At 55.1% G+C, this 12031-nt stretch overlaps 1 protein-coding gene across 1 annotated transcript in view; it reads right to left on the bottom strand.

The window, feature by feature from the left end:
• Positions 1-6: 6 nt before the first annotated feature.
• The window catches only part of FRMD8 (FERM domain containing 8), a 24537-nt gene continuing 12512 nt past the window's right edge, over positions 7-12031 (bottom strand). Inside the window, exons 8-11 of the mRNA XM_017537105.2 lie at positions 10374-10497; positions 9358-9501; positions 5092-5296; positions 7-1783 (exon numbers count right to left, since the gene is read on the bottom strand). Of these exons, the coding sequence (XP_017392594.1) occupies positions 1665-1783; positions 5092-5296; positions 9358-9501; positions 10374-10497 (592 nt within the window). The 3' untranslated portion in view covers positions 7-1664. The remainder of the gene's footprint in view (positions 1784-5091; positions 5297-9357; positions 9502-10373; positions 10498-12031) is intronic.

Raw genomic sequence — 12031 nt, forward strand, 5'->3', positions numbered from 1 at the left:
CCAAACAGTGGGGCTGAGACGACCTGTGCTGGAGCTGCCAGAATAGGGCAGGCGGGCGGCTCGGTGGGGCCGGGCGACTCCAGGAGGGGACATGAGAGGTGGCAGCTGACATCACTCTGTGGCCAGGACATTCCAAAAGCCTGGGGGCCCTTGCCAGGCCTCTTCTTTCTGCCTATTATTTTAACAAAGTCCCTGCTGCCAGAAGGCAAGCCCACCCCAAAACACCTGGCACATTCACAAGCTACCAACAGAGGGGGAGGTGAACGGACTCTGATACTTGGAGTAGAGGCCAAGCTTCCTCTCCCACAGTTTCCACCAGGAAGGGAAGACAAAGCAAAGCCCTGTGCTGCCCCAGGCCTGCCTCCTTCCTGTGGGAAGTCCCTGGAAGCACCTGTGAGACCCACACACCCACCTCGGAAGGTCCCGGGACTGGGAAAGCCCTCTTCTGAGGGGCTCCACTCATCTGGGAAAAGACAGAACCCCTGCTTCTGGGAGGGGAGGCTGGGACCAGAGAAGCAAAGCACCCAAGTGAAAGCCACCTTTCCAAGCGTTGAGAGAGAGAACAAACTGTCCTGTGTGAGGACACAAAGTGACATCACCAAAGGCTACTGAGGACGCTTGGAAAGGTGGCTTTGACATGGGTGCTTTGCTTCTCTGGTCCCAGCTTCCCCTCCGAGAAGCAGGGCCTGCCCTTTCCCAGATATGCGGAGCCCAAGAGGAGGGTTTTCCCAAACCTGGGACCCTCTGAGGTGCACCAGTGCATGCACCAGCCCCCAGAGGAACCCACAGCATCGCCTGGGAAGGAACGCCACATCACTGAGGTTACCCAGGGCGTTTCCTGGAGTTGCCGCATTCACACACTTCGTGGCACCAAAGCAGATGAACAAAGACCAAACTAAAACCTAAACCCAGACATGGAGGAGAGGGCAGGTCCGGTCATTCCCCTGGGGGAGCTGCTTGGGCTCCAGGGAGTGCCCACCAGGGGATTTTCAGAAGTTTTTCACAGAGTGTGAGTATGGGTCTGGGGGCCAGGTAGTCCACAGGACAGTCACCTCCCAGCAGTGACATCACCAGACGTTATCAAAGGCATGTTTCTCTGGTCAGAGTGTCTTATGCCTGCAAGGGAGACCAGAGTGAGGGGCACAGGACCCCACGTAGGGTTCTGCCTGGCTCCCTCCACTCCTGATTCAACCAGGGAGGTGTGGTGGGGGCCCTCAATCCAGGGAGGCCCCTCCTGCCCTCCTCAGAGTGGCAGCCCAGCCTGGCAGTGGGGTGTGGAGAACCAGCAGGAGGAAGGTGGAGCTGTGGTCACCCAAGTCCGGGGAAGAGGCCAAAGGCACACACTGGACCTTCAGGTCCGAAGCCTCAATCCTTGGTTCTCTGCCACTGGAGCAGCCACTGTGCACTTCAGAATAGGGGACACTTGAAGTGGGCACAAAGGCACGTCTCTGGGCAAGAGTGGCAGCTGGAGTCTGATTGGATGGTCCTGAGATAGTGGGTCCCAGAAGTCACTTCTCTGTGGTCTGAGGAATCTGCAGACCCTGAGTGCCACGGCAGCCCTCCCATGTGTGTGACCCATGAGACTGCTGCACCAGCCCCTGTCCCTCAGGACAGTGCCGGGCCAGGGCCCCCAGGTGCCCTCCCTCCTGCCTGGCACAGTGTCCTCAGCCCTGCTCCAGGCTGTCACCAGTCTGCACCACGGTGTAGCTCCCCTGGCCCAAGGATAGCTGCCGGCTGAAGAAGGACGTGGTGCGCTTCGGCTTCACTCGCCTGATCCCCTTGCCTGCGAGGGAATGGGAAGGCACACTCAGCAGAGAGGCCAGCCCCGCGTGAGGGGGCCCAGGCCCAGGAAGCTGGGTTCTGGCTATATCGCGACAGCTCCTTCAGGAGCCTGGTCGTGTGAGCTCCTCATGTGAGCCTCACCCCCACTCATCATGCTGCAGTATACCCGACCAGTGCCCCCTAATGCTGCCAACCTAAGGCCATCACAAACAAGGGATGTCCATCATAGCCAAGAGAAGCCTGGGGAGACATGACAACTAAATGCAGTGTGGGGTCCTGCTGGGATCCTGGTACAGAAGGACATCGGGAACTACGGAAATTGGAATAAGGGAGGCACTCTGGCTAAGAATAGCAATACTGGGTCGCTAATTAAAACAAAAATACCATATTGCTGTAAGATGTTAGTGGTTTTTTGTTTGTTTGTTTTGAGACAGAGTCTTGCTTAGTTGCCCAGGCTGCATGCAATGGTGCGATCTCGGCTCACTGCAATCTCTGCCTCCTGGCTTCAAGCGACTCAATCCTCAGCCTCCGGAGTAGCTGGGACTACAGGTGTGCACCACCACAACCAGCTAATTTTGTATTTTCACCATATTGGCCGGGCTGATCTCAAACTCCTGACCTTGTGACCCACCTGCCTCAGCCTCCCAAAGTGCTGGGATTACAGGTATGAGCCACTGCACCCAGCCTTTGTTCTTTTTTTGAGACAGGCTCTGTTGCTTAGGCTGGAGTGCAGTGATGCAATCATGGCTCACTGCAGCCTTCCCTCCCAATCCCAAGTGATCCTCCCACCTCAGCATCCTCAGTGGTTGGGAGTACGGGTGTGAGCCATGGGTACTTTTTTTAGTTTGTGTAAAGACAAGGTTTTGCTTGGTTGTCCAGGTTGGTCTTGAACTCCTGGGGTCAGGTGAGCCTCCCACCTCAGTCTCTCAAAGTACTGAGATGACAGGTGTGAGCCACTGTGCCTGGCCAAGACATTATTATTATTATTATTATTATCTGAGACAGGGTCTCACTCTGTCACCCACGCTGGACTGCAGTGGTGTGATCATAACTCACTGAAGGCTTGACCTTCTGGGCTCAGGTGATCCTCCCATCTCAGCCTTCCAACTAGCTGGGCGTGCACTTCAGGCGTGCCCCACCATGGCCTGCTCATCTTTTAAATAGAGATGGGGTCTTGCTACATTGCACCCAGAGAAGTGTGATGTTGCGCAGGCTGGTCTTGGACTCCTGGACTCAAGCCCTCTCTGCCTGCCTCGGCCTCCCAAAGTGCTGGGATTACAGCCATCTCACCTGGCCAAAATGTTGATTTTAAAAAGTCAAGCAACAGAAGAAAAACTGGCAAAAGAAATCATCAGTAATTCAGGAAGAAAATCTAAATATGATCAAGTACACAAAAATTTCCAATCTTGGCTGGGCCTGGTGGCTCACGCCTGTAATCCCAGCACTTTGGGAGGCCAAGGTGGGTGGATCACCTGAGGTCGGGAGTGCGAGACCAGCCTGACCAACAGGCAGGAGAATCGCTTGAACCTAGTAGGCAGAGGTTTCAGTGAGCCGAGATTGCGCCACTGCACTCCAACCTGGGCAACAAGAGCAAAACTCCGCCTCAAAACAACAACAACAAAATTCCAATCTCACGGGTTCAAACACCAGCTCAAACAAGTCCCCTCTGGTTTGGAATGATTACACCCATTGTGGATGAGGGCATGGGAGGCAGATGCCATCTTCTCTGCTGGGAAGGGTACCCCTGGGCACAACCTCTCTGAAACGCTGTGGCAGGTATGAAAAGCCTCTTCAAAATCCGCACATTCGCTGGGCACAGTGCTCACATCTGTAATCCCAGCACTTAGGGAGGCCGAGGTAGGAGGATTATTTGAGGAGTTCGAGACCTGGCAACATAGTGAGATGCTGTCTGTCTCTACAAAAAATTTAAAAATTAGCCGGGAGTGGTGGCTCATGCCTGTAGTCCCACCTACTCAGGAGACTGGAAGGAGGATTGCTAGAGCAGCCGCAGCGAGCCATGACTAGGCCACTGCACTCCAGCCTGGGCACCAGAGTGTAAAACCCTGTTTTTTTTTGTTTTTTTTTTTTGAGACAGAGTTTTGCTCTTGTTGCCCAGGCTGGAATGTAATAGCGCGATCTTTGCTCACCGAAACCTCCGCTTCCCGGGTTTAAGCAATTCTCATGCCTCAGCCTCCCGAGTAGCTGGGATTACAGGCATGCGCCACCATGCCCGGCTAATTTTGTATTTTAAGTAGAGATGGGGTTTCTTCATGTTGGTCAGGCTGGTCTCAAACTCCTGACCTCAGGTGATCCACCTGCCTTGGCCTCCCAAAGTGCTGGGATTACAGGCATGAGCCACCATGCCTGGCTTGGGGTATTTCTTTTTAAAAATAGGGTCTCATCATTGTCACCCAGGCTGGAGTGCAGTGGTGTAATCGTAGCTCACTGCAAACCTTCAACTCCTGGGCTCAAGAGATACTCCTGCCTTATCAGCCTCCCAAGTAGGTGAGACTACAGGCAAATGTCACCACAGTCAGCTAATTTTAAGTATATTTTGTAGAGACCTGGTCTCACTATGTTGTCCAGGCTGGTCTTGAACTCCTGGCTTAAGCGATCCTCTTTGTCTTGGCCTCCCAAAGTGCTGGGGTTACAGGTGTGAGCCACTGCGCCTGGCCTATGTACTACATTTTTACCAGCTGCACTGAACACCCCAGGATGTGGTCACAGCAGTGATTTGCCCAACATTTTATTTTATTTTTTTGAGATGGAGTCTTGCTCCATCTCCCAGGCTGGAATGCAATGAGGCGATCTTGGTTCACTGCAACCTCTGCCTTTGGGTTCAAGCGATTCTTCTGCCTCAGCCTCCCAAGTAGCTTGGATTACAGCCACCTGCCACATACTTGGCTAATTTTTTTGTGTTTTTAGTAGAGACGAGGTTTTACCATGTTGGCCAGCTTGGTCTTGAACTCCCGACCTCAGGTGATCCTCCCAGCCTCCCAAAGTGCTGGGATTACAGGCATGAGCCACTGTGCCCAGCCTACCCAACACTTTAATAACAGATGATGAGTAGTTTTCAGGATCACATTCTGGACAATGCTGCAGAATGCATCTGTGATGCAGCAGTGAGAAGGGACAGAAAGGGCACTACGGCCAAAGCCTGGGCTCATCCTGCTCTCAGCCGGGTCCTGAGATGGAGGCCAGCTCACACTGGGTGTGGAGCTGCTCTGCAATGCCCTGGCCTCAGGAACTCCCTGGCCTGTGCGTGTACAGTTGTGATTGTGTGTGCACGTGTACAGAGGGGCAGCTCACCATCATCCACGTAGTCGATGGTGGAGAGATGCTGGATCCGGCTACACACCACGCTGCCCTGCCTCCGCAGCTTGGGGCGCTGAACAGGAGCCGGCGAGGAGCCGGGGTCCAAGGGCGGGCCAGTCGCACTGTCCTGGGGGCCTGCGGGCTCTGCGGCCTGGCTCAGTTCGATGCAGTACTCAATGAGGCTGCTCATCAATTCCGCCTGGGGAAGAGGGGCCGGTGTGAGGCCTGGCCAGGCCCCACTTCCATGGCTGCTGCTGAGCCTGAAATGAGCTCTGCTCTCTGGTGGGGGAGGCAGGCGAGGGGACACATACCACTCAGGAGGGAGGGAGGGGGGAGACAGGGGAGGTGTCCCGCTTGGGTGGCTGTGAAGATGAGTCCTGGTGGATGAGGGGTCCCTAGGTCTGAGAGGTCGGGTGGGAAAGAACATTCTAGTCAGAAGGCACAGCCCAGGAAGGCTGACTCCACGGGCAGAATCAGGTGGGGAATGCAGGGGGAAGGAAGCCTGGCACTGCAGAGAGGACGAAGAGGGGAGGAAGCGGGGCAAAAAGGAGGAGATGCTGGCTAGGAGGAAAACCTGCAGCCAGGAGGAAGGGGTGCAATGTCACTGTCACCAGGGCAGGGGCAGGCGGCTCCCCACCAGCACATTCTTCAAAAGTGACTCCCGCTCAACAGGTGTGAAGCATGAGGCACACTGACAGTGGCCAGGTACCAGTGGGCACAGCTGGGCACCAAGGACAGGGCCCTCAGGGTCTGAGGGAGTCACAGACAGAGGGTGTCAAGAGGGTAGCACCCCTGAGTCAGGACACAGGTATTTCCTGAGTGCCTCCCACATGCCAGGCACTGCTGCAGGCCTGGGATAAGGTGAGGCCACTCGGACAGCAATGCCCACCTGTACTCCTGACTCGTGGGGCTGGGTCAGGCGCTGGGAGTGGCCCTGCAGAGACTGGCCTGGCTCCTGCCTTTCCACAGGGCAGCTGCAACCCCTCTGGGGGAGCGGGGGGCACTGCTGCCTGCCCCAGAAGGAAGAGCACAGGGTGGTGGGCTCTCCACCCTCCCTGCCCCCAAAGCTCAGTCTACCTGCCCTCCGCTGCTTACTAACTGGACGCCACCAGCCAAAGGGCAGTGGGCTGGCGAGGGGACAGCAGCCAGTGGGTGGGGATAGAGAGTCCCAAGCTGCAACCATAACAGGGAAGCCCTCTAAGTCCCTAGAACAAAAACTACTGCACAGCAAGATGCCTCTGAGGCTCAGGGAGCTCGCCGTCAAAACGCAGCCAAAAGAGGAAGCTCCGCTGAACATCCGTCCAAGATTAAACTCAGCAAGCCAGGGTCAGAAAGGAGCTTCCTCGACCTGATGAAGCGCATCTCGGAAGAATCCACAGCTGAATCACACTCATTCAGTGAAAGACAACAGTCTCTCTCAGGCCAGGGGTGTTAGGGGTGCCTGCTCACACGTATCCATCCTACGCTGCGGGTCAGAAGCACTGTCAGGCAAAGCAAGCAAGAGGCACATGGATTGGAAAGTGAGACCCAGCTCACAGACCACTCACAGACCACAGAACTGTCTACATAGAAAGTCCCAGGCCAGGCCGGGTACGGTGGCTCACGCCTGTAATCTCAGCACTTTGAGAGGCTGAGGCAGGTGGATCACCTGAGGTGAGGAGTTCTAAACCAGCCTGGCCAACGTGGTGAAACCCCGACTCTACTAGAACTACAAAAATTAGCTGGGCGTGGTTGCAGGTGCCTTTAATCCCAGCTCCTGAGTGGAGGCTGAGGCAAGAGACTTGCTTGAACCGGGGAGGTGGAGGATGCAGTGAGCTGAGATAGCGCCATTGTACTCCAGCCTGAGTGACAGAGCGACACTCCATCTCAAAAAAAAAAAAAAAAAAGAAAAGAAAAAAGTCCCAGGCAGGCACAGGGCTCATGCCTGTAATCCCAGCATTTTGGGAGGCCAAGGTGGGAGAATCACTGGAGCCCAGGAGTTCCAGATTAGCATGGGCAACATAGTATAAGACCTTGTCAAATCAAAAAATGAATGAAATCAACCGAAATGAAATCAAATCAAATTTGCCCAGCATAGTGATGCACACCTCTTGTGGCTCGGGAGAATCATTTGAGCCCAGGAGGTCAAAGATGCAGTGAGGTATGACTGCACCACTGCACTCCAGCCTGTGTGACAGAGCGAGACTGCTTCCTAAAAAACAGAAACAATTGTATTTCTATATAAGGAAATATCAACTGGAAACTGAAATTAAAAACAGTCACATTTCTAGTAACACCAAAAGAAACAGGGATAAATCTTAACAAAAGATGCACAAGCTTTGTATGCTGAAAACTAAAATGTTAATGAAAGAAATCAAAGACAAATAAATGGAAATATAGAAATAAATGGATTGGAAGACTTAAGCGGTCAATTACCTCCAAAGTAATCAATGCAATCTCAATAAAAATCCTAGGCAGCCTTGTTTTGGGGGGTAGGAGTGGGGGAGTGTGTTGGAAATCAAGCTGATTCTAACACTTACGTGGAAATGCAAAGGGACTGGAATAGCTGAAACAATTTTGAAAAGAACAAAGTTCTGGACATCACACTACCTGATTGCAAGGCTTATTATAAAGGTTCAAAAATCAATATATAGGGTGATTATTAGTCAAAGACACACATAGGTCAATGGTTTAGAAGAGAGAATCCAGAAACAGACCCACACATGCACAGCCAATTGATTCTCAACAAAGATGTCAGGGCAATTCAATGTCTTTTTTTTGAGACAGAGTCTCACTCTGTCACCCAGGCTGGTGTGCAATGGTGGCATCCCCGCTCACCACAATCTCCGCCTCCTGGGTTCAAGCGATTCTCGTGCCTCAGTCTCCCAAGAAGTAGCTGGGATTACAGGCATGTGCCACCACACCCAGCCAATTTTTTTGTATTTTTAGTAGAGACAGGGTTTTGCCATGTTGGCCAGGCTGGTCTTGAATTCCTGGCCTAAAGAGATCTGCCCACCTTGGCGTCCCAAAGTGCTGGAATTACAGGCATGAGCCACTGTGCCCAGCCAATTCAATGCCTGTTCTTTTTTTTTGAGATGAAGTCTTGCACTGTTGCCCGGGCTGGAGTGCAATGGCATGATCTTGGCTCACTGCAACCTCCGACTCCCAGGTTCAAGTGATTATCCTGCCTCATTCTCCCAAGTAGCTGGGATTACAGGCACCTGCCACCACATCTGGCTAATTTTTTGTATTTTTAGTAGAGATGGGGTTTCACTATGTTGGCCAGGCTGGTCTTGAACTCCTGACCTTGTGATCCGCCTGCCTTGGCCTCCCAAAGTGCTGGGATTACAGGCATTGAGCCTCCACACCCAGCCAGCTCGATGTCTTTTCAGCAAATGACACCAAAACAATGGAGTATCTGTAAACAGGAACACGAGCATTGACCTGTATATCACACCTGATATAAAATATCGACTTGGGATGGCTGGTAGGTTTAAATTTATACAACTTCTACAAGAAAACATGAGAAAACCTTTGTGGTCTCTAAAATTTCTAAAATTTCTTGGAGAACAAAAAGCATAAACCATAAAAGCCAAAATTGATAAACTGGATTTCATCAAAATTGAAAACATCTTTCCAGTGTCTGGTCACAGTGGCACAGGGGTGGGGCCTGGCTGTGAAGAGGAGTGAAGGTGGGGAGGGGCACCAAAAGGAAGCCAGAGCAGTGTGGGGATGAAGGGTCCAGAGACCCAAGGGGCAGGCAGGAGGGGGTGGGAACGGTCCTGAAAGGGACCCGTGGCAGGGTGGGCTCTGATGTGACCCGAGTGGGAGAGGAAGGGGCAGGGGAGGAGGCTGGGGTGGAGGAGGCGCTCGGTGCTGAGTAAAACGCGCTGAATGAAGGGGAAAATCAAACACAGGCTTGGAGGGGCCCAATGCTTCCCGCCCACTGCAGGTGACTGTAAGCAGGGTCACAACAGCACCGGCCTTGGGGACAGGAGGGGAAGACGAAGGCTGGTCTCAAAGCGCTGGGCAAGCCCTCAACAAACAGCTGCCCGACCCCCACCCCTGCAGCTGCCAAGCCACCGGCAGCTGTTTGTTGAGACCAGGCCTCCTGACCTCCCAGGGTGGCTCCGGGTCTGCAGGAGGCAGGCACCCCTCCTGCCCAGGTGCCACCTTCATCCTCAGGCCCAAGGCAGCTTCTCACCTCCTTCCCCGCCAGACTGGGACCCGGGGCAACAGGGTGCAGCCTCCCCACCCGTGTGCAGGCACCGCCCACGCTACCTGCTTGGAGTAGATCTTGAGAAGCTTGTTGACAGGCATGCCCTCGCTCTCCCCATCAAACTCCAGCCACAAGATGGGCTCCTCCTCCTCGGGGGCGGTGTGGTCCCATGACAGCTCCTGGAAGCGCAGGCCCAGCAGGACGTGCTGGCCAGCAGGCGACACAGAGCCAGGCTTGACCCCTGGGCAGAGGCCTGCTCCCAGCACCATCCCACTCAGGCACCACCAGGAGAGGACACCTGGCTAGGGCGTGTGCCTCTCCAAGGCCAAGTGTACATTCTTTCGTGTGTTTCTCTAAGGAGGGGAGCCTCAGCTTTCATCAGAGCCTCCTGGGACTGCAGTCCAGGGAAGCTGAGATCCCCTCTTCCACAACAGTCCCACCAGCGGGCCAAGCTCCTGACAGCTGGGGAGGCATGTTGGGAGGAGGGAAGGGGAGTCTCTTCTATGAAGTCGGGGGGTGGCATCTAGCTTGCGGCTGAGCTGGGCCCCACCTCCCAGGGCACAGAAGGCAGGAGGGGCTGGGGTCCCTCTTCTGGGACAGCCAGAAGACAGCCAAAACCCTTCTGCTGGCTTAGGAGCAAATTCCTGCCCAGGGACAGGGAATCTGCCCTATGGGGCTGGCTGCTGATGTGGCCCTGTACCCAGGGCTGGCCACCAAATGCATGGAGAAGAGGACATGGTCAGCCCAAGAGGGCTGCCCACTGCAGGGTCTTCTGGAGCACCAGGCTGTTCTCTAGCTATCAGCCAGGCAGAGCAGTGGGCCCTGCTGCCCTCCCTCCACTCAGGGGTGGAAATCCCAGCTGCAGCCTCCCCTGCCCGGCCACCCCGAAGCCTAGCATGCTGGGCAAGAGGACCCAGGAACACCCTCAGGGGCTAGAAGAACGTCTGAGGGAGGCAAGGTCCCTCTCAGGCAGTCCACCCATCTTGTCCCCAGGCCCCACAGGCCCAGGGAAACCAGCAAGGCTTGGGTCAGGACATCCCTCCCATCCTCTCCACCCTGGAGGAGCTGGGGGCAGTACCTTCTCTCTGCTGTCGATGACGTGCACGCCTTCCAGACTGATGGCCACAGAAACTGGCTTGCGCCCGCCCCGGTGCAAAAAGCCTGGGGCCGGCTTGTCAACCTCACCATGGAAGAAGGCACACCTGGGGAGGGGACTGGGGTCAGCCTCCGGCTGGCACCAGCAATGCTTAGGGAGGCTGCTCTAGGCCCTGACCTCAGCCCTGAGAAGCTTCTGCTGTGTAGCTTCTGCTGTTTAGGTGACTGAAACCCGTCACAGGGAAGGGAGAAACGGAAGTGAAGGGGAGGCTTTGTGGGGGAGGCAGCAGTTGAGCTGGTGGTGCGCGACTGGAGGGAGAAGGGCCTGATGGCACAGAGAAGGGCAGGTGCTGCAGTGGAGGGAAGCGTGTGGCCCCAGGTGTGGGGCAAAGTCAGTCACGTGTGCTTGGCCCTTGGGCTGGAGGCCAGGGCTGCTGGAGGTGGCAGGAAAGCCTGCTGACCACTGTCAGGGTGGTGACCTTTCAGCAGCAGGGACCTCCTGGGAAGCATCAGGAGGTGAGGGGAGTGGCCCCAGGGGTCAAAACTGAGAAGAGCTGCCGCCTGTCCCTCCTGCAGCCTCACCCTCTCTCGTCCCTCAGGCTCACCCTGGCCCTCACCACCCACCGAGCCAGAGCCCAAGTTAAACCCACTCTCCCTATGCAGTGGGACGGGGCCGGAGACCAGCATGGGCCACCTTGAATTCCTGGGGCTGTCCCACTCCAGCCTCCCATGGAAGACTTCTGCCCCCCAGGCTCAGCTGATGGCCAGCCGTCTGATTTCACTGAGGAAACCGAATCAGTGGGAGAGGGCTGCCCACTGGCTGCTGGATCACCATCGGCACACGTGGGCTGTCACCCCCACCCCAGGTCAAAACCACTATAAGACCCGTTTCTTGACACCATTTTACAGCAGGGCTGTGCTCACACTTGCCCACCAGACTGGAGCCCGTCCATCGCCAGCTGCCAGGAGGACAGGCGGGACATGTGCTTGAAGCTGCTGCAGTGGAGCCCGCCTGCCTCTCTCCAAGGCCCCTCCTCACCAGCCCACACTCGCCTCCCAGCGTCTCTCCAGGCTTCAAGTGCCTTCCATATGCGTAGGAGTCACCAAGTACGAGCTCCAGTTCAGACTGCACTAGAGACCAGATGCCCACCTGAAGTCGCCAGTGGGGCGTCTAACAAGCATCTCAAAATCAATGTGTCCAAAGCAAGCTCCCAGCTGGGCATAGTGGCTCACACCTATAATCCTAGTGCTGTGGGAGGCCGAGGCAGGAGGGTCGCTTGAGCCCAGGAGTTCCAGCTTGGCCAACAGGCAAAACCCTGTCTCTACAAAAAGATACAAAAATTAGCTAGGTGTGTCAAGGTGCGGTGGCTCATGCCTGTAATCCCAACACTTTGGGAGGCCAAGGCAGGCAGATTACCTGAGGTTAGGAGTTCGAGACCAGCCTGGCCAACATGGTGAAACCCTGTCTCTACTAAAAATACAAAAATTAGCCAGGAATGGTGGTGCATGCCTGTAGTCCCAGCTACCTGGGAGGCTGAGGCAGGAGAACTGCTTGAACCTGGGAGGCAGAGGTTGCAGTGAGCTGAGATCATGCCACTGCCCTCCAGCCTGGGCAATAAGAGTGAAACTCTGTCTCTTAAA

Source organism: Cebus imitator, unplaced genomic scaffold (genome assembly GCF_001604975.1).
Source record: "Cebus imitator isolate Cc_AM_T3 unplaced genomic scaffold, Cebus_imitator-1.0 Scaffold102, whole genome shotgun sequence".
Lineage (NCBI taxonomy): Eukaryota > Metazoa > Chordata > Mammalia > Primates > Cebidae > Cebus > Cebus imitator.